The 25,888-nt window shown below is 39.7% G+C and overlaps 1 protein-coding gene across 16 annotated transcripts in view; it reads left to right on the forward strand.

Moving 5' to 3' along the window:
- The window catches only part of NCOR1 (nuclear receptor corepressor 1), a 159,644-nt gene that overhangs the window by 57,501 nt on the left and 76,255 nt on the right, over positions 1–25,888 (forward strand). For 14 of the 16 annotated variants that reach the window (XM_042917445.1, XM_042917454.1, XM_042917448.1 and 11 more), the window contains exons 6-14: positions 712–825; positions 6,394–6,450; positions 7,287–7,339; positions 9,793–9,859; positions 12,241–12,413; positions 13,815–13,905; positions 16,407–16,585; positions 17,124–17,178; positions 18,075–18,176. In XM_042917445.1, coding sequence (XP_042773379.1) covers positions 712–825; positions 6,394–6,450; positions 7,287–7,339; positions 9,793–9,859; positions 12,241–12,413; positions 13,815–13,905; positions 16,407–16,585; positions 17,124–17,178; positions 18,075–18,176 — 891 coding nt within the window. Of the gene's footprint in view, positions 1–711; positions 826–6,393; positions 6,451–7,286; positions 7,340–7,672; positions 7,700–9,792; positions 9,860–12,240; positions 12,414–13,814; positions 13,906–16,406; positions 16,586–17,123; positions 17,179–18,074; positions 18,177–25,888 lie in introns of all 16 variants that reach the window. The other 2 variants (XM_042917444.1, XM_042917443.1) reach the window with 1 other exon arrangement.

Genomic DNA, 25,888 nt, shown 5'->3' on the forward strand with positions numbered 1-25,888 from the left:
ATTTAATTTTCTCCAAAATCTACCTGATAGATAGGGTTAATGTTTCTACTTTACATATGAGTGGTTTATATATTTGTTCAGGATTGAAGAAGTCGAGACCTAGAAAGGACCCTAGGATCACAGGGCTCGTGAGAGTTGACCCGAAGACTCAAACTCAGGCAGAGTAATGCAGATAGCTTTCTGTTTTGTAACTGTACCCAAACTTGTAGTTTTGCCAGGGCCTCTCGGCTGCAAAATGTAAAGACTGGCTGGGGGCTGAGCATGGTCCTGTTCTGAGTTGAGGATTAATCTGTAAGTGCTGTGCGGCCCTGCTTTTCCTGCCAGATGTTAGCGCACACTGTGGATCTGTAACATATGAAAGTGTTTTTTTCCTGTGCTACAAAAGGTCATTGTGATGGAGGTATCTGGGGTAGTTTCATATGTTTAGTTTCTCTTGTCTTTTTTTTTTTTTTTTTTTTTTTTTTTTGCTTTAAATTTATCAGAATTCAAATATACAAGGATTTCTCTAATGATTATGTTACTTAGTTCTTAGTCAAAATAAGTCTGATTGGATTTGTTAGAACCCTTGGGTCCATTAGACCCTAGTAGATTAAGAGGTTACCCTATAGATTCAGCAAAACATTGCTCAGTAGCATGTGTTATCTCTGGCGATTAATTACTGGGGGGGTGACGTACATCAGATGCCTGATTCTTTCTTTCTGCGTCTCTTAGCAACAGCTCGAAGAAGAAGCCGCTAAGCCTCCTGAGCCTGAGAAGCCTGTGTCCCCTCCTCCCGTGGAGCAGAAACACCGCAGTATTGTCCAAATTATTTATGATGAGAATCGGGTAAGCTCCTGCCATTTCTTACGGCACACAGGCCTTTAAAAGCACTTGACTGTGCCTTGTAAAATTCTCATTGTGTTCTGTGGTAATGTTAATTGTCTTAACAACCTGATTTCTGTCATAATTTTTAATGTTCTTAAACTTTGACTAAAGCTTGATGTTTTTTCCTTATAGACCAAAAAAAAGTTGATTGCTGTGTCTTAAATTAATCTTTCACTTATATATTATATTGCATAAATGTTAATGAGAATATAACTTTATCAACTAAGTCTCCTATCATATAAAATTGGCAAGCAAGTTTGTAGCACGTAATGCAAAACAAGGCATTATTCTGTAGTTTTTCACTTTCTAAGGGACATTTGATGCCAAATACTGATACCACCCTATTAGAGATGGGTCATTGGAGATGGAAATAATGTGCATTACCAGCTTTAGAATTGATAGCTGGGCTGTAGTTTGAATCTTAATAAAGTGTGAGGCCAGTGGCTTTTAGGTAGACTTTGCTATTTTAAAACAATTTTTTCTTTCATATTCATAATTGAAAGTATTCATTGATTTAGGGAAGCCAGGCCTCAATTCTGTGAGTAACTTTGTAATGTCAAAGTTAGTTTTGGGCTGGAATCCAGCCCAGAAAGCTAGCAGTTAAATGGAAATTGATTTCACCGTAATATAAAGCAAACTTTCCAACAGAGCTGCTTAACACTGGGCTTCCAGAAGTTCCCAGTCTACAAAAGAATAAGTTTAAGTACTGCTGCAGAGAATCAGCTTGTGAGCTGAAGATGATCGATCATAAGGTAGAAGTTGAGATTGTTGTTTCAGTTGATTTACTTTGTAGTGAGTGGAGTCATCAGTACATTTTACACAGGCAGCCTACGACTTTATAATAGCCTAGGTCCTAAAGGAAATTGGCCTTCAGAAGGGCAACTGTGAATTGTTACATATACACTTATGAGAATAATCTTAGCCTGAGCTATTCATGTATGTGTGTGTATTAGATAGGTACCTGAAAGTCATCAAATATATAAAACTTAGGATAATGGTAAGTGTCACAGGCAGGTAAAAACATGGCAATTTATATTATTTTCTTGGCTGAGTGCAAAATTAGTCCAATTTATTGAATGGACAGAGCAATCTCATTGAAGATCTATTTGAATATCTATTCAAAAAGGATGAATGGCAGTAAATGAAGTGAGTGACGAGAGTGGCCTTGTGTTTTGCCAAAAGGGGCAGCGACTCTGGTCAGGCAGAGATGTGGCTCAAGGTTGACAGGTGCTCCCTTGTTTAAGAAAAGCTGAGAAGATGGAGTTTTATGTGGAATCCCCTGCTTTTTAAAAAATACTCTGCGGAAGAATAAAACACTTTTGTGGACTGATGGGCTTCATGGCCAGTTTATGACCTCAGAGATAAAGTAAATAGGGATTGGAGCTAACAATGGAAGAGAATCTTGGAAAATAAAATGTTGACTTCTTAGTGTGAGTCAGTTTTCAAAGAAGTTGAATTCAGTGATTTTTTTTTTAATTAAAAAAATTTTTTTTAATGTTTGTGTTTATTTTTGACAGAGAGAGACAGAGCATGAGTGGGGGAGGGGCAGAGAGAGAGAGGGAGACACAATCCGAAGCAGGCGCCGGGCTCTGAGCGGCACAGAGCCCGACACGGGGCTCGAACTCCCAGACCGCGAGATCATGACCTGAGCCGAAGTTGGACGCTCGACCAACTGAGCCACCCAGGCGCCCCCAGTGATATTTTTTAATGGACTGAATTTCTTAATTAGCCTTGTCATTATTAGTGAATTCTCTGGTTGCCTGACTAGGATGTGAGGACCGAATACTATTGAGCAAGATCTGATGGAGAGTTTACCTTGTGTTCAATTTTTATATATATATGTGCTTTCGTTACTTTGTGCAGTAAGTGTTTCTTGGTGCCCAGCGACAAAGCTGAAAACTTTCAGACCTCTTCTTTCCCCTGTAGCACGTGTGTGTTCAGATTCGTTGTGCATTGTCTGAAGAATAGAAGAACGACCAAACTTGAGATCTTGGTATTAGACTCGTGGTGGTGAAGGTTCTTTTTCACTCATAGTAACTATGGAAATCCTCTTTTTACAAATCTCTTCTTTCTGATTGCCCTGCTCCTAGTCTGCAGCCGTGGTGGATTTGGAACAGAGGTTCCTGGAGGGGAAGCCACGAGAGCGCGACTGGGCTCGGAGCCCAGGCTTTCTCACTGCTGCCTCGCCATGCTGCCTTGTGTAAGGCCTTTGCGGCTTTTTTAGCTTTCTTTAATGAATGACCTTATCTGTTTTGACACCGGAGGAAAGGAGAAATGGGTGAAGGCAAGGAGACATTTCTCTCTTGTTCCTTTTGTGGCAGCAGTCTACACTGGGAATTAAGCCTAATGTGGCTTAAGAGATGGGGGCCATTATCTTGTATTAGGCCTCTTTGGTTTCTTTAGAAAGTTAGTGGGAGGGGGGCACCTGGGTGGCTCAGTCGGTTAAGGGTCCAACTTCAGCTCAGGTCATGATCTCATGGTTCGTGGCTTCGAGCCCTGCATTGGGCTCTGTGCTGACAGCTCAAAGCCTGGAGCCTGCTTCAGATTCTGTGTCTCCTTCTTTCTCTCTGCCCCTCCCTTGCTTGCACTCTGTTTTTCTCTCAAAGTTAAATATTTAAAAAAAAAAAAAAAAAAAAAAAGTTACTGGGAGGAAGAAAACTACCCAAAAGTGACTGTTTAATTTGAAAATTGGTTTCCTGAGAGAAAAATTGTCTTGCATCATATTTAAACTTTAGACCGAGATTTATTTAGTCTCTAAACAGACTCTTCTCCTGGGCTGTTTTTAACAGTTCAATTTGCTGTTACCCTCCCCAGTTGTAGGATCCAAAAATATTTATAAATGCTCTAATTTCAGAATTATAATACATACAGAGAAGGGTATGCATGGAGTATAGTTCTCAGAAACAGCTCGGTTATATTTTGTTTGCGTGACTTGCAAGTTAAAGTGACAACAGATGAAAGAAAGAGATCAAAAGTAGAAAGTATACTCCGTGCCAGCAACCTCTAGTCACCTAGGCCTGTGTCCTGGGAAGTCTCTGTTTCCCTCTCTCGGCCACGCTGTAGGTTTGGTTAACTAACGAGGAGCATCATCCCCTCCTCCTAAATCGTGGTCTCCCTCCTCCTTTGGCAATAGCTTATTTGAGCCCTCATCACTCACATGAATGGTGACTTTTCCTTCCTTCAGTCTTTTTTCTTTCTAACCAGTCCTTCATATTTGAGTCCTCTTACATGATTCTCGAAATAAAACCTTTTGATTATTTCCCACTTTCTGCAGAATAGCCCAGACTTTTTATCAGTGCCAACATGCCTGCCTGCCTGGCCGTTGGCCCGGTCCTCCTTTCTTAAAGCTGTCCTACCAGAATAGCTTTGAAAGTTCCATTGAAGTGTTAGTACCTTTATCCCAGGATGTTGCCTCTGCCTTCGGGCATCCCAGTGTCTTGTCTTTCTTGTCTGTTGAGTGCGCTCGTGCTTCAAGACCCTGGCTCAAGTATCATTTTCCCTATGAAGATTTTCAGGACCTCTTATCCTCCTCCTTTTTGTTGTTTTCTTGGTACCTAGCAAACACCTGGCACACAGAACGTATCAACATGTTTGAAGAATTAAGTACTTCTGTCTATAGACTGAGAGTGAAAATTACAGTATGGAAATGTGAGGGTTTTAAATTAAAATGTTGGCCTGCCAGACTTGATAGGTTAATATGTTCTTAGCAATTAAGCCAACGTGAAGTCAGATATTTAATAAAACTTTGCAAAACTTAAATCTTGGGTTGCAAACATCTTAAATACCAGCTTTTAAAATTAGCTCTGGAAAGGTGAGTGCCAGATAGGATACTAGCATTTGCCAGAATGTCGCTCTGTGTCTTTTGTGTATGGTTCCCCTTAGCCTGCCCGTTCTGGGTATGGACTAACAACACACAGCCCCTTGAGGGAGCGAAGCGAAGGCACTCCTGGCTGGCTCAGTCAGTAGAGTATGTGGCCCTTGATCTCGGGGTTGTGAGTTTGAGCCCCATGTTAGGGGTAGAGATTACTAAAAATAAATTAATAAACTTAAAAAAAAAAGCAAATTTAAAAACTGGTGAGTGTTGGGTCTGGAGAAAGTTAGTTGCGGGCGCAACTAAATTTCCACGTTTATCATCTATGATGATGTTCTTTGCGTGCTATTTAATATATGCCTAAAGCTAATAAATTTGAATTTCGTGATAATTACATTTTGACTTCGTGAGTTAGTTACCTTAGGACAGTGATTTGTTCTCAACTGGAGGCTGTTTGGGTTGTTACAGCTTGGAGGATAGACAGAGTGCTACTGGCATCTAGTGGGATACTGCTAAATATCCCACAATGCCTAGGCACAGTCCCCAGAACATGCATCTGGCCCAAACAGTGCCAAGATTGACAAATCCTGCCTTAAAACTGTCTATAGAAGTATGATCTGCTATGCAAATTTAATGGAGTTTTATAGTTTTGTATTTGACATTATTGATATATTTATTTTCCGTCTTAATAACCTTTCAGTTTCCTGGAGTTTGGAAAGTGCCTGACACTGTTTTGCGCTTCCTGCACTAGTTGTTTTTACAACATATATATGAAATAAATACTTGATTTTGATTGATAAATGAGATGAAAAGGAGAATATTTATCTTAAGGAAACCTCTTTCTACTTGGGGGATACTGACGAATATCCATTCCCACTTGTGTGCCCCATCAGAAGCCCTGCGGAGTCTCCCAGCAGCAAATACATCGAGGCGGGGGTCTGCGCAGCCGACAGGGAGCCATTGTTAGCAACTGGAATGCGTTGGCTGAGAACCATTGACACGTTTGCTAGTCCTACAATTCCAGTTTTAACATCTTCAGCATCGAATTTGTTATATTTCATTTGTCCATTCAAGGATGATTTCTATTAGATGGCACATCGGCCTAGATCATTTTACTTTTGAAAATGGACTGTAAAAAAATGCATAATTCAAAAAAAAAATGTAATTCGGCATTTATTAAGTACTGAACACTTGCGTAATTCAAACTAGTTGTTTCCTCTGTTCAGTTATTACCAAGGTTTTCTTGTAACTAGAATATAAGCTCATAATAAGCTTTTCTTCCAAGAGATCAATTTGGCTTACACCAGTAAAGACTGGTGACTTTATGGTATTTTATGTTTTAAAATTTTTATTCATGACAGTCCGAGTCCAAGTGTCGAGGGGCTCATTTCTAATAGTGGATCTGTGTTCCTTCTGCCTAGAATCTTGAGATCTGTTTGCTGTTCAGAACTTAACAAGTCTTCAGGTATTACTTTGAGTACAAATGTGAAGCACTGACTGAATTTTGTGAGGAAGCTATGAAAATGAAAGAGGATATTTCAGCCAATCATGTGACAAGAATATTTGGAGATATAGAAAAGTTCAACCCTAGAGTAGTCTCAGAGATAAAGTAAATAGGGATTGGAGCTAACAGTGGAAAATACTAAATTGGTAGTGATTTTGCACCCAGGTAATATAATTATTTTAATTGTATAATATAATGATGTCTTTATCTGTAGAAAAAAGCAGAAGAGGCTCATAAAATATTTGAAGGTCTTGGCCCAAAAGTGGAACTGGTAAGTAAGAGATTTCTTTTTCTTTTTTTTTTTTAATGTTTGTTTATTTTTGAGAGAGAGAGAGAGTGAGAGAGCAAGCATGAATGAGGGAAGGGCAGAGAGAGAGGGAGACACAGAATCTGAAGCAGGCTTCAGGCTCTGAACTGTCAGCACAGACCCCAATGTGGGGTTTGAACTCAAGAACCTCGAGATTATGACCTGAGCCGGAGTCGGATGCCTAACCAACTGAGCCCCGCCCCTGGCACCCCAAGAAATTTCTTTTTTCACATTGAGTGAAATTTTTTTTTTTATAATTTTGTAATTAAAAATTACAATTTTTTTGTAATTTTTTTGTAATTTTTCTTGAGATAAGATGGAATATAGTCTGTCTACTTTGGAATGAGGGGGATGTGGCTGGGCAGTATGTTGAAAATAATGCCATACAAACTTGGTTACCTTTGCAGAAGTATTATCCTGGGCTTTTTTTTTTTTTTTTTTTTTCCCCTGAGGACCCATTTAATCATGCCAGGTAAAGTCAGGAAGAAGTGAGAACAGAAATAGAAAGCTCTTTGGACCATGTGTTCTTCTTTGCCTTTGAGATTAAAAATCTGTGAATAAATGTATTTCTTGTGGGCTACAGTGGATTTATAAACATTTTTACAGTAGTCCCATTAATAGGAGATAGGGTAAAGAGAGTTGTTCAGGGAACCCGAAAGTCTGGAGGTTCTGGTAGGGCATGTGTTGTGTAGGCCCATGAGTACTTCACCTAGGATTGTGTTAAAATATAAGTTGTTTCTTTGTATTTTCATAGACATGTGTACAACACTTCATATGTAAATATTTGATTTATTTTATAGCCACTCTATAACCAGCCATCAGATACCAAGGTGTATCATGAGAACATCAAGACGTAAGTATTTATCATCTTTGGAGTTCTTCAGTTAAAGACCATATATTCTATAAAGAGATCATTTTTATGTTATCTGCTGACATATTATTATAATATAGTGTAGGTGTGTTTTAGATTTGTGTAATTTGCTGTCGTTTTACTATATGTTATCTTCCTCTGGCTTCTTGGGGGTTGGGGTAACAGCTTTGAGTTTCCGAGGCCAAAAAATGAAATAAATTATTGCATACAACTAGCTGGTTTTATGATCTGCTAGTAAAAAAGGTGAATACTTAACATTGAAATGGCTTACCTTGAGGCTTGAATTTTTTGCCTCCTGTTTTGTCTTTTTTTCAGTGGAGTACCTGCAAGGCGCATGATGAAGTAAGATAATGAAGCTTTTTCATTTAAGACTAGTGATGACACCGTCCCCCACCAAGCCACATCTGCCATTGCAAAGTAGAAGTGCCACGGATCATTTTATCATTATTCAAAATCCTATTCTAGGGAAATCCCTTCCATGACTCTTGCTAATGACGGTATTTGTAGACCCTTCTGCCATTTAATGTCCTGGTGCCTTGGAAGCGCTCTGTCACCTCACGTGGGTGAGGAGACTGCTCCACAATGTAGTTTGCTTAGCCTTGCTCATCCTAGATACCAGGCCTTTCTGGATGCAGATTCTGGAATAAGAGCATAAGTGAAAAGAAAACCTAATTTCTCGATCTGATTGAAGTAAGAGAGGAAGCTAGATAGGTATCTTTTTTTTTTTTTTTAATTATCATACTTTAAGAGAATTGAGGTGAATGATTCTTAGTTTATAACGAAAATGTGATATTTCTACTTTATGTTTTATTAAGAATAATAATCGGAACATTTTAATGATCTGCTAGTACAGTTACTGATGAGCACATTGCTATTTATATATCATCTCTATATTTTTTCTTTTAAAACCTTTCTTACTGAGAGTATGTGCAGTAGTTGACTACTTTGCAGAATTGGTGGCAAATATAATTTGCATGGTAGTATGCATGAAAAAAATTGAAATCTGAATACTTTTAACTTTTGTTAAGTAAGTGGTTTATGATGATAGTCATGTAACTTAGAATTTTTCTGTGAGATGCTACTGTGGTCTTGACCACCCTTAGAAGTAGGTGTAGGCAAAACTCATAAAATACACCTTGTTTTGAAACTGTTTAGCTGTTTTAACAGTTTTTGAAGGAAGAATAGCAGATAAGATCTAGTCGGCTACTGTTAATGATATTTTTTCCCCCCCACAAAGCTTCAGTTACGTTTGTGTTCTGTCTTTTCCCCGCTAGTATTAGCTGGAGAGCAGCTCTGTCTGATTTATTTCATGTTGTCTACACTGCCCCACTACAGTGCTTAGCACACTGTCCTGGGATGGGCTACTGACTGGCTGACTTCTTCACTTAAATCCTAGGAAGCCTTTTAAATTATGTTTATTGATTGTCATGTGCTTTTGAGTAGCACGTAATTAAAAGGAGAGCAAACTGAGTTTATGGTAGCACTTCTGTACGTCAGCTTGGGAGACAATCGTTTACTCAGCTGCATGCATCCGTATGAATCGTGTGGTACCTCTTCTCTCATCGCCGTCATTTGCTTTGTATGAAATAGCAAATATACCTTTTAATAATTCTTTTCATGTCTTGGCTACTTTCCCATATAGCCAGCTCCTGACTGTCCATGCTAATTTGAGTGGAGCCAGTGTCACTGTTAGTCCCGAGTGGCAGATAATCCAAAAAATTACTTCTACTTGCCTTGGCTTTGTATTTATATTTGAATAATCAGCTTGAAATCCTTTCTGGAAGTAGGTGGGGTATAACTATTTATATTTGAACCTGCATGTCATTGTTTTTGAAGATCACAATGCTTCACATTTAAAAAGTGTAACTGTTTCATTAAGATGCAAGAGAAGTCTTCCTGTCTTGTGCCATTGCCCTCCATGACTTCTTAGAGTGGATTATATGTCATTTCTGTGACTGAAGGATATCTTCTGTGTCAAGCAGAAGTGCCCTCTCTCTTTGTGGGTGTACGTTCTCCTAGGGGGGAGATCGGCACCATACCTGGGGCAGGGAGGTAACTTTAAAAGCTTCTCCTTCTCTTCTACCTCCCCTCCTCTAAGAGCGCACAAAGACGATTAGATCACCAGAGATCTTAAGAAGAATGAGTAACTGTGTAATTATAACTTGAAAATGTTTGCCTTATACTTGGATGTCATAATTGAAAATGAACTATTTGTATAAAATCTTGCTGTAGAGTGGGAGGAATTTTAGTCAGTTCTAATTATTGCAAAAGTCTTACTTTGCAGGGTGAAAAAATTAAGATTAACTTTGATTACATCAGATATTCCTAAGTGATCTTTGCTTGTTTTTCAGTGTCTCTGAAAAAAAAAAAAAAAGTGATGCATTATTAAGTTGTGCTTTTTCTTAATGTCATACAACCATATTTTTCTCTTCTAGAAACCAGGTGATGAGGAAAAAACTCATTTTATTTTTTAAAAGAAGAAATCATGCAAGAAAACAAAGGGTGAGGTCCTATCCTTTAACTGAAATTTGTACAACTTTCCCATTCATGCTCATTTAGGCATTTGCTTTCCCTTTATTAGTGAGAGTGGCTCTTGATTATATTTGAGAGAAGGTGCTGATGTAGAAAGTAACTGGGTAGAACTTAACTACAAATGTAATCCTAGCAACAATTGACATTTAATGTCATTATCAAATTAATTTCTTTGGCCATCCGTGTCTAGCATTTTCATCTAGTCAAAATAAAGAAAATGGTGAGTAGTTAAAAAAGAATATGAGAGAACTAGGACGTTCTACATTTAGTCTCTTAAACCCTCAAACAAATGTGGGTAAGTTACGGTCATGCTAAGTAGACATTACTGTTCGTTCTTACTAGGAACCGGGTCAGCTAAAGTTCAGCTTTTTGAAATTCAGATACGTTTTCATATTTATCATATGACTCGCAGTCCAGAAGTTTGGTGGTTATGATCTTCATGGAAATGAAGTCACCGAAAATACAATGCCAGTATACCACTTTTCGCAGTGTGTTCAGACTCAATTTAGGCACACTTGATTCGTTGAAATTCAGTTGCTTAGCAAATAGACGATGTTCTTTAATTCACATCAGAAATGAACTGTGTACCCTATATTTAATGACATGACAGTTTAATGAATTGTAAAGCTCAAGAGTCAGCTTTTACTTCATCTACAACTTCTAATGAAACTTGTCAGTCTGGTCCTTCAGATACTATCTGAAATTACTGGGGTTTTTTTTTTGGTGGGGGGCAAAATCATATAAATATTAACTAAGAAATCAGCTAAAGTATGTTTTTCCTCCCAGTAATTTTGTTGTAATTGTGGTAATTGCTAAATTCACTGTCTGGTGATACAAACGTAGAAGCATAGGCTTTGTTTTTTCGGACTTCACAGACTATGTAGTTATAACGTTTCTGTGTGCACTGATTTGTTTAATAAATATCTGTTGGCTGTTTACTCTGTCCCATGTATTATTCTACAGAGGTGAGCAAGATAGCCATATGGCTTTAATCCTTAGGGAGCCTGCGGCATAACTGGGGGGCAGACAAGTCAGCAGGGAATTACAGCATGCGATCACACTGTGGTACAGGACGTACAGAGGACTGTGGGACCGTGTACGAATGGCAGCTGATTCGCCATGTGTGAATCCTAAAGGGGAGTTGCAGGAAAACCAGAAACTCTGGAAATTTGAACAGGCCCAGGGAGCAGCTTACGTGAAGGTCTGGGAGGTGGAGGGAGCGGGGCAGGTTCAGGCCGAGCTGCATGGCCCCTGAGGCCCACCTAAGAGACTTTGGGTTAGACCCCAAGGGCATCTTTGCAGTGTTTGAACTCAGGAAGTGACATGTCCAGGTTTGTATTCTAAGAATTGGCATCTGGCTACACCATTAGAACGCATGAGAGACTTTGAGGAGGCTCTTACTTTGATGTAGGTGAAGGATGATGTTGGCCTGGACTGAGGAGCCAGCGGGAGACATGGAGAAAGTGTGAGGGATACAGGAGTTGGAAAGAATGATCGGGAATTCCGTGTGTGGAGGTGGCGTGGAGTTTGAGGAGGGTAATATTCTCCTCTCTGGTGCCACTTTCTTGAGATGACCAGTGTTCATGGTTTTTCATGGGTCCTTCTACACCTTTTTCTATCTGTGTGTTGACATGTTCACAGTTCTGTGCTAATAATGGAGACTTCTTGCTTCTCGATTTAAAAAAATGAGATCATACATTACTCATTTCTCTAAAAGGATTGGTTCTTGATTTCATGTAGTTCACTGCATTTGTTTTTATCATAAAGTACAACCAATTCCTGCCTTTTCCAGACTATCAAAAATGGGAATTAGATACCATTACTTATGGTAACAAAAACCTTCAAGTAACCAAAACCTCCAGCAGCAGAGGAAGGGTTAAAGTGTGAGTGTTTTCTGTGACAGATTGGAAGGAAAGCACCAGAATGTTAATATGATTGCTGTTGGGTGATTGAGATGATGAACTATTTACATGTTTCTGTTATTAATTTTCCATTTTTGTCGACAATGAAGACCTACCTACATTGTTATCGGGAAACTAATAAAAGTAGCTGATCACCTGCCAGTAGTAGCTCATTAATTAATTTGTATTAGTCTTAACATTAACTAAAAAAAACCAAACCAACAAAAAAAAAAATCAGCCAAAATGTGCTCTATATGCTGACCTTCATAGGAAACAGAGCTCTTTTCTCTCTCCTCTTTCAGATCAAGGACAGCTTTTCATTCACAGTTGAGTCCTAGGCCAAATGTACTCCTGACTTAGCCTTAAGAAGTAGCATTTACTTTAAAGTATTAGGTTTGTCAGGATGACAGAGTTTAGTTTAATTATTAATTTGCTACGGGTATTTAATAGGAACAAAAAATCTGCCAACGTTATGATCAGCTCATGGAGGCATGGGAGAAAAAAGTGGACAGAATAGAAAATAATCCCCGGAGAAAAGCTAAAGAAAGCAAAACAAGGGAGTACTATGAAAAGCAGTTTCCAGAAATTCGAAAACAAAGAGAACAACAAGAAAGGTTTCAGCGGTAAGTAGTTTGATGGGTAGTGCCTATGCTCTTCTCCTGGCTAATGGCTAGGCTCTTCCTCTCCTTTGTGCCCTTTCTCAGTGTTAATGGTTACCTGAATCTGCTCTTAAGAAAGTTCAGAAAGAACTTTCATTTTGAATATAAAACTTCATTATCAGCTTGCAAAGATTATGTCTTGGTGAATTTAATATTAATTTTTTATATTTAGTGATGCTGTTCAATCTAAATTTAAATGAATATCTTGAAATTAATTCTTCTGTTCTTTTCTTGAAAAAATTTTTTTTAACATTTATTCATTTTTTGAGACAGCGACAGAGTGTGAGTGGGGGAGGAGCAGGGAGGGAGGGAGACACAGAATCCGAAGCAGGCTCAAGGCTCCGAGCTGTCAGCACAGAGCCCAACGTGGGGCTTGAACCCACAAACAGTGAGATCATGGCCTGAGCTGAAGTCGGCCGCTTAACTGACCGAGCCACCCAGGCACCCCAATTCTTCTGTTCTTGAAGATACCCATTCCTTTAGAACTGATAGTTAAAAAAAGTAGACTTACACATTTCTTTGTCCTTCGTTATCTAATAACATGACCAAACAGTATTTAGATCGATTGCTAATTAAGAAATTCTTTGGTATTGGTAGATAGTTTCTGATTTGTTTTTACTTGGAGAACAAGTATTTTGCAAAAGTAAATGCTTTAGATTTCTTCTCCACTGTCTCTTGTAAGAGTATATGTAAGCCTTAATTCTTTTCATCATGATAAAGCTTTTGTGAGGGACGATGGTTGTTATCCCTCCTCTGTAAAAAATATTTAATGTATTTTTCAAAGTCTGCTGTCTACTCTGGAAGGCAAAGATTACTATTTGAAATGGAAATGTCACCATTACCTGTGGTTTTCTAGAATTTTCCCATAAGTGGTTCTGCCATTTGAACTTGGACATGTAACCTTTAAATCTTCATCTCAGGCGTAGCTGGGTGGCTCGGTTGGTTAAGCATCTGACTCTTGACTTCAGCTCAAGTCACCATCTCACAGTTTGTGAGTTCGAGCCCTGCATTGGGCTCTGCGCTGTCAGTGTAGAGCCTGCTTGGGATTCTGTCTCCCTCTCTCTCTGCCCCTCCCCTGCTTGCTCTTTATTACTCTCTTTCAAAAAAACAAAAACAAAAAACAAAAACATTAAAAACAAAAAAAATTTTTTTTGAATCTTAATCTCAACATTTAAATCGTTTTTCTATAGAATTCTAATCTTCAAGCATATTATGTAAAAGAGTGGCTCAATAGCATTTCTTCTCTGACTTCTAGTCAGGTAAAAAAGTCCCATTCAGCAGCATAACGTATATAAAAGTAACTTAATTGATGTCTTCTTTATGGAATGCCTTTAAATATATTTATAATTTCTTTCTCATATTTAGAGTTGGGCAGAGGGGAGCTGGTCTTTCAGCCACGATTGCTAGGAGCGAGCATGAGATTTCTGAAATTATTGATGGGCTCTCTGAGCAGGAGGTAAGACAATTAATTTAATTTTTAATTCATTGATTATTCAGGCATTTTAGCCTCCTATGCCAGGAACTAGGGGTTTATTTGTACATCAGTGAGGGAACATTTATAGAGCTTGGACTGTTCCAGAGACTGGCCAACCACTGAAGGTTTTAAACCAAGCAGTTACACAATTGTGTTAGCATGGTACACAGGTGGTTTTGGCGGCAGGGAGGCTTGGAAAGAGGCGAGGAGGCTGTTCAGATAAATAAGAGCCTGAATCAGGGCAACAGTGGCAGGGATGTATCGAAGCAGACTGACAGGAGAGATTCATCGGAGGTGGAATGGGCAGGGTAAGGTGGATTGAGAAAGAAGAGAAGTGGAAAGTGACTCCCCAGTTTCTAGGTTAGAGGGTTGAGCTGGTGGTGCCATTTTCTAGAAGAACAAAGGAGCATGTATTTTGCGGGTATTTGTATGTTGAGTTGTGGACCTGAGGTGTGGGTGGATTCTCCAAAGTGTGCTCTCTAGCCAGGGGAGCCTGGGAGAGAGATTTGATATGGATCAATAAATCAGTGCTGAATAAGAAGAAATTTCAGTCCCTAACATGAGTCTTCTTAGCTGTTGTTCAAGGTTGGTCTCTAAAGGTTGGTCTCTAAAGTTTGTCTCTAAAGGTTGGTCCAAAAGCCACCTCTTGTTTATTTAGTTTTTCTGGTTTTGATTTTATATACTGTTTTTTTTTTTTTTTTTTTTTTTTATAAACCTCATCTGTGGTATCAACTATGCTTCAATTAAAACACACACACACACACACACACACACACACACACACACACACCCACATCCACCCACCCACCACCACCAGAAAACCTCATGTCGAAATTCTGAAGGTCTTGCTTATTAGAATGTGGTGGTCTCCTTAAGTAATGATCAAAGACAATGATTCAGTTGCTGTATATTTCAAAATTTGTGGTCATAATCCCTGCAATGATGACTAAATCTGTGTTAAATTTCATTGCTTGCTTTTTGACTGATTTCAGTAGGGCACATCTGTAAGCATCCAAAACTAGTAACCACCTGAGGTGACTTCAAGCTAATGTGTCTGCCCCAAGCTGTTCTTTGGTCTTCAGACTGATTGAGAGTACCCCACAAAATTAGACACTTTGTAAGGACTGAGTGTAAGGCGGTATCCACTTCTGTAAGGAAGAGTTTTAGGGAAAAACAAAACCCAGCTTTGTGTTGGGGTCAATACCTGTAATTTTGGTTAAAGGTCTTTCATAGAAATTTATGCTTATGAACTCAGGAAATCAAACTTCGGGAAAAACTAATTGTATAGATGTAACAAAGTTTTAGTTGAAATTCTAAGGATAATGGTCTTCAACTTTCAGTGGAGAGATTATGTAAAGTTAGCAAGGAGTATTATACACGTGAGTTTAATTTAAAATCAATGCCCTTAGGATTTTGGTGCCTGTTTGCTTTTTTTTTCTATTTATTGGTCTCTAAAATGACATTAAGACTTACTGTCTAAAATGACATTAAGATTCTTAAAAATAAGACTGTTAATGTAATTAAGTGTTTCTTAAGATCATTATTTCACTGAATTTAACATTACTTATTTAGGTCGAAAATTTTATTATTTGGAGTGTCTGGGTGGCTTAGTTGGTCAAGCGTCTTTTTTTCCTTTTTTTAATGTTTATTTATTTATTTTGAGAGAGGTAGTGCACAAGTGGGGGAGGGGCAGAGAGAGAGAGAGAGAGAGAGAAAGAGAATCCCAAGCAGGCTCTGCACTGTTGGTGTAGAGCCCAGCGTGGGACTCCATCTCAGGAACCATGAGATCATGACCTGAGCCGAAATCGAGAGTCAGATGATTAATCGACTGAGCCACCCAGGTGCTCCTCTGCATCGGACTCTTGGTCTCAGGGTCGTGAGTTCAAGACCTGTGTTGGGCTCCTCACTAGATGTGAAGCCTACTTAAAAAAATAAAAGAAATAAAAATTTATTACTTGAAGTATCTACTTCTTTTAAGTAAAAATCTCTTCTCAAATTGTAGTAGTGGGATATAAAAAAAAATAACATGTATCACCTCTGTCCCTATAATTCATTTAATGAGCTTTTTTTTTTAGTGTTTATTTTGGGGAGAGAGAGAGAGAGAGAGAGAGAGAGACAGAGCACGAGCAAGGGAGGGGCAGAGAGAGAGGGAGACACAGAATTGGAAGCAGGCTCCAGGCCCTGAGCTGTCAGCACAGAGCCTGATACGGGGCTCGAACTCACAAACCGTGAGATCATGACCTGAGCTGTAGTCGGACACTTAACCGACCGAGCCACCCAGGCGCCCATTTAATGAGTGCTTATTAGATATATGAGTAATTACTATATGTTAGATGTTATGGTACACACTGCCATTGACATTAAATTACATATGTGGTTTTTCTGGCTTCTATTATGATAGCTGGTCTATGGCCCTCTTTAAATTTTATTCTACATAAATTATGTTTATTTTTTGTTGTTGGTTTTTTTTTTTTTTTTCCCAGAATAATGAGAAACAAATGCGGCAACTCTCTGTGATCCCACCTATGATGTTTGATGCAGAACAGAGACGAGTCAAGTTCATCAACATGAATGGACTCATGGAAGATCCTATGAAAGTTTATAAAGACAGGCAGTTTATGAATGTTTGGACTGACCACGAGAAGGAGATCTTTAAGGACAAGTAATTTAAACTTTAAATTGTTTTCTAATAGAAGCTCACATAAATTCGTGAAAAATATTTGGCATTCACTTGTAAATTGAACTGTTTCTCCACAAACTTGGCCCCCCTTTGACATTTGAATGGATCCTGTGGAAAGTAGAGAGTGTAGATTTGATAATGATTTTCCCATAGGTTTGTAGATGGGAACAAAGTTAACAGATGAGAGTTGAACTGGGGTTGCAGAGTCATGTTAAGTGTGGTACCCAAGCTTGGGTGGTGTCTGAGTCACCTGGGGGTGCTTTTCAAAAGTCCAGATGTCTGTGCTGTACCATAGACCAATCCAGTTAGTTCCTGGTGGATGGTGCCCAGGAATCCGTGCCCTTAAAACACTCTAGTGAGTCTGTTGTTCCTCAAGTTGGCAGTTAGGGATCCGTGGGAAATAGTCTGTGCTAATATTTCTGTTCCCGAGGTCCCCCCCCACCCCGCCTCTTTTGAAGTTGTTAAAATGTTTGTGTGTATGGGTGTATGTGTTGTTGTTTTTTTCTCTTTTTTTACTCAGGTTTATCCAGCATCCAAAAAACTTTGGACTAATTGCATCCTACTTGGAAAGAAAGGTAAGAAATGGTTTGCATTGAGAATGTTTATAGGTTTGTGATGGTTGCTACTTTGAAGTTTTGTGCTCTAATATACAGAAGTATTTAAATAGATTTTTAGAAAGATTCTCATGTGACTAGTATAGTGATATTTAGAATTATGTAACAAATCTTAAGCACAGAACATAGTCTGATTTTCATGGTTAATGGAAAACAACCTGATACTGGGTTTTCCTAGAAACACATAGACTACAATGCGTTTTAAACCTTACTGAAGTTCTGATTAAAATATCAGAATCCTGATTTTCCTTGAAAAATTTTCCCACAAAGGATTGGATGTAGTGTCTTTGACAAAACATTTAAAGAGACATTTTGAATATTTACATGCCTGCAGTAAGAAAGAGAATTTAGTTACTTCTTAATAAGGAAGTGCTTGAATGTTTCTGATAGCCTCTGGTATCTTTTATGTAATTTGGATTAGGACAACTGGAATTGTCCTTTATTTTATTTATTTATTTATTTTAATTATTATTATTTTTTTTAACGTTTATTTATTTTTGAGACAGAGAAAGACAGAGCATGAACGGGGGAGGGTCAGAGAGAGGGAAACAGGCTCCAGGCTCTGAGCTGTCAGCACAGAGCCCGACGCGGGGCTCGAACTCACGGACCGCGAGATCATGACCTGAGCCGAAGTTAGCCGCTTAACCGACTGTGCCACCCAGGCGCCCCTGGAATTGTCCTTTAAAATATAAAGATACTGAATGTGTTTTTAGAGCCTAGATCTGCCTTAAAATGCTAGCCATATGTTTCTCCTTAATTTATACCTTGAGAATACCAGAGATTTCCCTTGAAAGTGTTACTTGATTTTTTAAAAAAATTTATTCCTTTGGCTCTTCAAAATATTTTTTTCCTTATAGAGTGTTCCTGATTGTGTTTTATATTACTACTTAACCAAGAAAAATGAGAATTATAAAGCCCTAGTAAGAAGGAATTACGGAAAACGCAGAGGAAGAAACCAGGTGCGTTTCATTATTGTATCGAAGGTGTTTCGGGCTTGGTGGAGATACGGAGATGAAAAATGTTATAACCGGAGCCTCGTACTTACAACATGTATTGTAGGGATTGACATTTCATTAAATAATTAGGATGTTATGAACATGTTATTATTTTGAAATTAATACATATTTAATGCATTACACCATCTACTTTGAATGTACTGGAAAGTTTCTAGTTTGGTAAGATTAATGAGAAAAATTTTATACTTCTGTATGATCTAAATTGTGCCTGTCAGTGATAATGACAGTGATAGTGTGAATATGGGCCCCATGACACCTCATTTAATAATATCGTCTTTATCAGTGCTTTTGTCTGTGAAGGGGGCAGGTAGAATATGGGAGAAGTACAGAGAAATAGAGCGTGGTAATTAGCGGAGAAGATAGTTTACTGGAATACCGGGGACCTGCCTGACTTTGTTTCAGATTAACTTCATTTCTGGAGTTTAGATAGTTTATGTTAAAAAGCACTTGCTCTTAAAAGATAGTTTTTAATACAGCGCAGTGTGCGTTTTCACAGTTGGAATTCAGTCCTTCAGAAACTTTTCTCCAAAATAACGGATCAGCAGCTGTCACAGCTCACGTGTGCGTTACCAGCGTGGCCGCTGGGACCGTGTGGTCGCCCTTGCTCTCCGCACCCAGATTCATCTCGCACGACAGCCGCTGACTGCTGATTAGTGTTCCTAAAGCTCTCCCGGTTTCCCCACACAGCCACCCTTTCTTTCCTTAGCCACCCTGCTTACCAGATACAGGTTGACACGGTTCTCTCATTATCCATAGCCATAAATAACCTGTTGTGTTTTCTGGTCATTGTTTCCTACAGAATACCACTACCTCGCAGGGCAGGATGTGATTACATATCCTTCGGGAACAGTATTTCTTGGTCGGTAAAAGTACAGGGAGTGTTTCACGAGTCGACTGCGTGAAATGCTGCCAGAGGTTGAGTGAGCTGAGGTGTCCTAAGTGTGCATTTTCAGTGGGTTGGTGAGGGGGCCGGAAATAAGACGATAGGGAGGGGAAGGGAGTGTGGGAGGTGAGCAGGTGGCAGCGTGCAGGTGTGCCCCGTCTGTAAGATTTGCTTATGAAGGGGAACAGAGGAATGGGCGATGAGGATCGAAAGGGAGGAAAGAGCGGCCTTTTACGCTGATGCGGCTGGTACTGTGGACGCAGAGAGAGGGACGGTCGTGAGGCTCCACCAAGAGTCGCTACCTGACGGGGAGCAAACTGAATGTTGGCATTGAGGCGGGAAATTCTGTTCTGCTACAAGGCACCAGGGCTTCCCACAGAGAAAGTGGAATCAAACAAAGTAGCTGGAGATGCTAGAGCCCATCTGCATTTTAAACAAGTTTCAGCTACAGATTTTTAACAAGAGAGACACAGAATCCAAAGCGGGCTCTGGGCTCCGAGCCGTCAGCACAGCGCCCGACGCGGGGCTCGAACTCACGAACCGCGAGATCATGACCTGAGCCGAAGTCAGATGCTTAACTGACTGAGCCACCCAGGCGCCCTCCAGCTACAAATTTTTAACAATAGCTTTGTTCCTTCTTATCAACGATTGTTTGTAACTTGAATTGAATTGTTAGAAGTTATGTATTTCATATTTTTTATAAATTGTGTCAATTTTTCCATCCCAGAGAACGTAAGGGGATAATTTGATATTTATCATATGTTACCTTTGCAGCGTTAGCAGTCGGTTGCTTCTGTTGATAGAAGAGAAAGCTCTAGTAGGAAATTCTGTGTGACGAGAATGTCTCTGTTACCCTGAAGCATTTGTTTTCCATCCTAAAGTTACCTGGGACGCCATCTCACTGCTGTCTGTGGCACACTTACGCTTGTTAGGTTCCAGCCATAATAGCGTTTTCTCTGCACGTTCTTGTTCTGTGTGCTCACACCTCTAGCGTGTCCCAGAACGCATTTACAGAACTGAAATTGTCCATATGTGCCCTCACCTTGACCCCAGCTGGGCCCAGTTCGGGGTTGGTCAGCCTTTCCATCAATCTTTTCCCTCCCTTTTGGGTTATTACCGTGAAGGTTTTTCTTCCAGTTTTATATTTTTCTGGTTGTTTCACTGGGAATTTGGGAGAGGAGAGTGTTGAATGACGGAAACATAGCACCGTCTCAGACCAGAAGAATCTTATTTCTGTTTCTTTATTGCTTGTGTACTTCATTCTGTTTGTGTCAGAATAGATGGACAGGTTTCCAGAATTAGGTGGTGTTAGTTTAAGGGGTGTGTTTGTGGAAATGGATGACATTACAGCTGATACCAAAGAAAGGAGGAGGCATTGGACTTTTGAGCAGAAGACTAGTATCAGATTTTAGTAGTGGCAGGATCATTCTGGCTGCTCTGTTGAGACTAGATTGTAAGGGAGACTGGGGCAGAAGCAGGGAGACCAGCCAGGAGGTTATATTAATCCTCCCAGTGGCTTGGACTAGACTCTAGTGAGGGAGGTAGGGAGAACTGGTCAATTTCTGGATGTATTTTTGAAGGTGAGGTAAACGGGTTTTGCTGGTGGATTGATCGTGGGGATTTGAGGACAGTTATCAAAGGTAGCCCAAGATTTGGCTTGTGGGGTTGCCATTTACTGCATAGGCCTCACTGAAGGAGTGGCAGATTTGGGGGGAAGAATTAGGACATGCCGAATTTCAGGTACGTATTAGATGTCTAAGTGGAGGTGCGAGGTGGGCAGTTAGATGTAGAAGTCTGGAGTTTAGGAAACAGATCTGGGTTGGGAGTGTATATAATTTGCTGTATAGAACAAAGTTGAGAAAGACTTCTTTTTTAAAAAAAAAAATCTAGTTATAAGTTGAGAATTTTTAAATTGCGGTGTCTTGATTTTACCTTGGTAGGTAACAGGGATCCAACTAATTTGAGAATCACTTTACTGCTCTATTATCCAATCAAGTTTGAATCAGTAGGAATTACTGTAGGTAATCCCAGAGCGCTTAGGGCAAATTTATTTCAAGACTCTGTAGAATTTCTGTTGAAGTTTATGCCTGATCCTTTCAGTTTTTACTTGGTTGCTTTTCCTACCCCCCTCCCCACCCCCCCCCCCCAAACCTCTTACCTAAAGGAAGTATTATTGACTGAGAGATTCCAAATTTGCGAGGTTTGATTTTTAACCTGCTATCGCTGTATGGAACCTTGCATATTATTTAGTCTGAAAATGAGTTTAATCTTAGAATCCTAGAGAAACGAGACAGATAATCGTATTTTTGTTAGACTTGTGTTCAGAGATTATTATTGGCAAAAGTCTTAACTCAAAAATCCGTTAGCTACTGCTTAAACCGTTTCACCGTTCAACTTCCTGGCATCCCATGATGGGAGCGAGTGTGGTTCTTCATAAATTTTAGTTGAAGCAATGAATACTTATCAAAGATTAGAAGCCAAAAGCCACTCATCAAGTGTTACTATTTGGGGTCTAGATTTATAAATAACATGCCAGGCAGTAATTTGATTCTATGTGTAACGTTTTTGTTAGAACTAAGAATTTCTTCTTACTTTCCAGCATAAACTCCCATCTAAATAAGTCTGTCACTGTGCAGCTACAATTACTGTGGTACCTGCTTGTGACCTACAATAAAGCAAGTCATTGTTTGGAAACTGCATTCATTTCCAAATACTTGATTACCTTTCACAAGAATTTGTTCTCTTCCTTCCTTCTGACAACATCTTCCTCTTTAAATATGTCAGCATGTTTTTAGTCCCCAAAGGTATTGAGCAAGCATATACTTACGTAAATGTAGTAATTTTTGAAGTTGGGAGCATTTCTGACTAAATTGTTAGATAGACAATGGTTAGACCGTTTCAGGCAAGTACAAAAAGTTGAGTATAAAAAAAATAAATAAAAAGTTGGGTATAATGGAAAGAGCTTTAGACACAAAAATGCTTTGCCTCTATGTGACCTCCGTACCTGTCCTTTCATTTGCTGACCCTTGGTTTCTCATCGGTGAGAGAGGGAGCAGACTTCCCTTGCAGGGTTAACGTGAGAACTAGGTATGTTATGTGTGTGAAGTCCCTAGAGTGTAGTGTCAGGCACAAAGGGAGTGCCCAATAAATGGTAGCGACTAGTACGTTTGTAGCCTTCACAGAGGGGTTTTCTGATGGTTGACAGCTTTTACTCTTCAGGAACGTAGTCTCAAATTCTCAAGTGGCTTAACGGCAATAGTTTTTTAATATATATTTTAATGAGATAATTTCTGTTTACTGCCTGAACTGCTTAAAAAACTCAGTGGCTAAGGTAGGACTTCATTCTTTTTGTTTCTTGTGTCTTTCTAGTTGACTATAAGCTTGTTCTTTCAAAGGTAGTCATTTCATTTCTTGGCAACTCCCGTCATCCACCGAGTGGGAATTCGCTTATCTGTTTTCTAAAGACTCGAGCATGTGAGCAGATATACATAGAGTATCTATAAGTGTTAGGTATTCAATTAGAAATAGTAGAAACACATCTCAGCATAAACTGTCTTGTTGAAACTCTGTTGAAACTGACCTTGGTCTTCATTTATCATAATTATGAAATACATAAAACCTTGGTGTTTTCATTTGGATTTTCATTTTGTTTCATAATGTACCCTCACACGTGTAGTGCATAGTTTTCGTTCAACAGAAATGCTTCATGTCGTAAGATCCTCCCTAACAGAATGAAACCTCTATTTATTGACTATGAAGTGTTGGGCTTAAGGAGGGAGGAACCCGGGCAGGAAGCTAATGGGAATGCCTCTATTAGGGGACCTTGTGACGAATTTCCCTTTGCAACCATGGCCTCCTACTCCAGCCAACCTGGTGAAGGTTTTGAGGGATGTAACCTGTAACCTCCATCCCAGACCATGGGGACTGACACTTCTCTTGGCAGATTTGCCTGAAACAAAAGCAATTCCAATCCCTTCTTGTTAAAATCAGAGGTCATTCCTTACTTTCTTTAATGCAATTGGTGGTCATTACGGTGGGTCTCGATGCCTGTCACCCAGAGGGAAATGCCGACTGTACCCTCTGGCCTCCCTGCTCTCCCTCTCCACCCACTCCTGCCCAGTTCATGGGGATTCTCCCTTGATGGAGGTTCTGCTCTGGAGGTGTCACACACCTCCACAGACTGTTCAGCGACTCCATGAACTTCTTTGGATCATGTCCACGCCTTCTGCAGAATTGGGGGCTGTGCTTCAAAAGAGATCCTGCCCTCGTCTTCCCATTGACTGGTGGAAGCAGGTGCTACCTTGCTTCTCAGTCCCTGGCACTAGGGAAGGGGGAGCAAAGTCAGCTGTTGGCTGGATTCAGGACAGCAGGGAATGTGTGGGATTGCTTGCTTTTTTCAAAACTCTGGTTGGCATTAGAAATAGAAAAGTATTAGGGAAATAAATGATATGTTCATCAAATCTAACAGAATAGGGAACCTCTTTACTTATCTTCTGCTGAGTTGATAGCTCCCTGTCATTTCTTAGGGCCATAAACCATTTTCTGGATTATACAGCCCACTTGCAAAGGGCCAAGTTTATTGTCGGTATGCCATCTTGTTTGTTCAGAATGCCATATTTGTGGCAGGCAGGTGGCTTGAGGTTATTAGCGTTTGAAACCAGTCTTGACACCCTCTGTGGCATGCTAGGGAGTCCGTCACCTTAAAAAAGTGAATAAAACATTCTCAGTTATAAAGCAGACCTTGTCATGGTTGGAAAGTGTACATATGAAAATCTTCCTCATTTCTTAGTATTTCCTAATAATAATAAATACTCAGAAGAAAAGGAAACTGGAACTTACCAGGGTGAGAAATCAGGAAAGTCAGATAAAGCAAGTGAAGGAACCTTGGTATTGAAATGATTTAGTGAGGGGTCATAATGGAAAAGTAGATACATTTCTTCCTGATGGACTGTGACATTTCATAGAACAAAGGGATCAAAGGTCATGATGAGGACAAATAGGATCAACAACAATGAAAAGGTGGGATGGGTGGGGCACAAGTGATTGTTACAGAGAACATTTTCTGATTTCAGGATCGTGGAGGTAAAGCAGTACCCACTGATGATGGCAGTTGTGACTTCACCATTGGGGAGTTTAATGGGCGTGGCGTGACCTGAAAGTGTTTCTTTAAGTTTTATTTATTTATTTTTAAGAGAGACAGAGACAACGCGAGTAGGGGAGAGGCAGAGAGAAAGGGAGAGAGAGAATCCCAAGCAGGATTCACGTTGCCAGCATAGAGCCCAGTGGGGGCTTGAACCCATGAAACCGTGAGATCATGACCTGAGCCGAAACCAAGAGTCAGACGTTTAACTGACTGACTCACCCAGGTGGCCCGAAAGTATTTCAGTTGTAGGATATTTTGTTGCTAGAAAAGGCATATTGTTAGGCATTTTGCAGTCGGAAGAATAATGGCAAGGCATAATGAGCCATGTGATAAAATCATTTATTTGTCCTTGGGAATATTTGAGAAGTCAGCCCATAACACCAAAAGAGTCAAAAGGCATCATAGGTAGATTTCTGAAATTTGAAAAAGGAAGCAATTTTTGAAATACCAGAGTTCAGCAATGTTCTGGAAGTGGCATTTGGGAGCAAGGATACAGATTCTTCTTTTTGTCATGGATTCGAGGAAGGCATAATTTCGGACCTCTTTTGGAGAGGCCAGCAAGGTCTTAGTTATCTTAAGGAAAAAGCCAGGTTTGGTGAGTAGGTAAAGGACTTTGAGATGCTATTGAGAGTTAAGGAAAATTTTACCTCAAATTAATGAGTACTTCATGTTGTCTGGTGACAGGAACAGGTAAGAGGACAGGCAGTTATTAGGAGGCAGCATTGACTTTGGCCTGGATCAGAATGAAAGATTGAGGTAGGAGGGCAAACACTTTCCAAACAGCCAGAATAAGGGAACTTGTTTTTTGCTATACCCAGCACATGTAGACACCTCTTTGGTCAAGATGCCTCCTAGGAACTGGGGATACTTAGATGATTAAGATTGGGTCCTCGTCCTTGAGACTGTAGCACAGTGAGGCAGACCCTGATAACCAGTTACACGGCACCCTGTGGTAAGCGCTGTGAGCAAATGGAAACCATGCAGGGTGGAAGGTAGGGAGACGGGGCCCAGAGCTTCTTGTGGAAATCAAGAAAAGCCTCACAGGAGATGTAGCATTTTGAACTGAATTTCAGAAGCTGTGTAGGAGTTTAGTAGGCGAGGAGGGGTGGGAAGGGTGTTCCAGGCAAAGACATGTAATGCTGGGTGTGTTTAGGCGAATTCAGAGCAGCAACCAGTGTAGGAAAGGGAGGAGGATTGGAAGAGGTACAGCCGGGGCAGGGGCTGTGCGCTGTAATGTCACGTGGCAGTTCAGTCCCACTTACGATAGACGGTCTTTATTTCTACATTAAATAAAAATAATACTAACACAAACTTAATTTCACCCTTTCTTTTGGAGTCACAATTTTAGCAAAGATAAAAGGTTCCGTAATCTTTTTCTCTTGTAGTCTTTGTTCATATACATATTTACAATTACAGAGTTGTAATTACAGTTTAGAGATATTTGAGTGTTTTACTTCTTTTCACTTTACTATATCCTTAGTGTGTTTTCAAATAACTTTAGGCTTGATGATGACCATAGCCATCTACTATTCATTAAGTGAATGTTCACGCAGAAGAATAAAAGCATAAAGATGTTTCTTAGAATATCATCCATGGCGATGAAAAAGTTGGAAGCGTATTAGGTATCTA

Source organism: Panthera leo, chromosome E1 (genome assembly GCF_018350215.1).
Source record: "Panthera leo isolate Ple1 chromosome E1, P.leo_Ple1_pat1.1, whole genome shotgun sequence".
NCBI lineage: Eukaryota > Metazoa > Chordata > Mammalia > Carnivora > Felidae > Panthera > Panthera leo.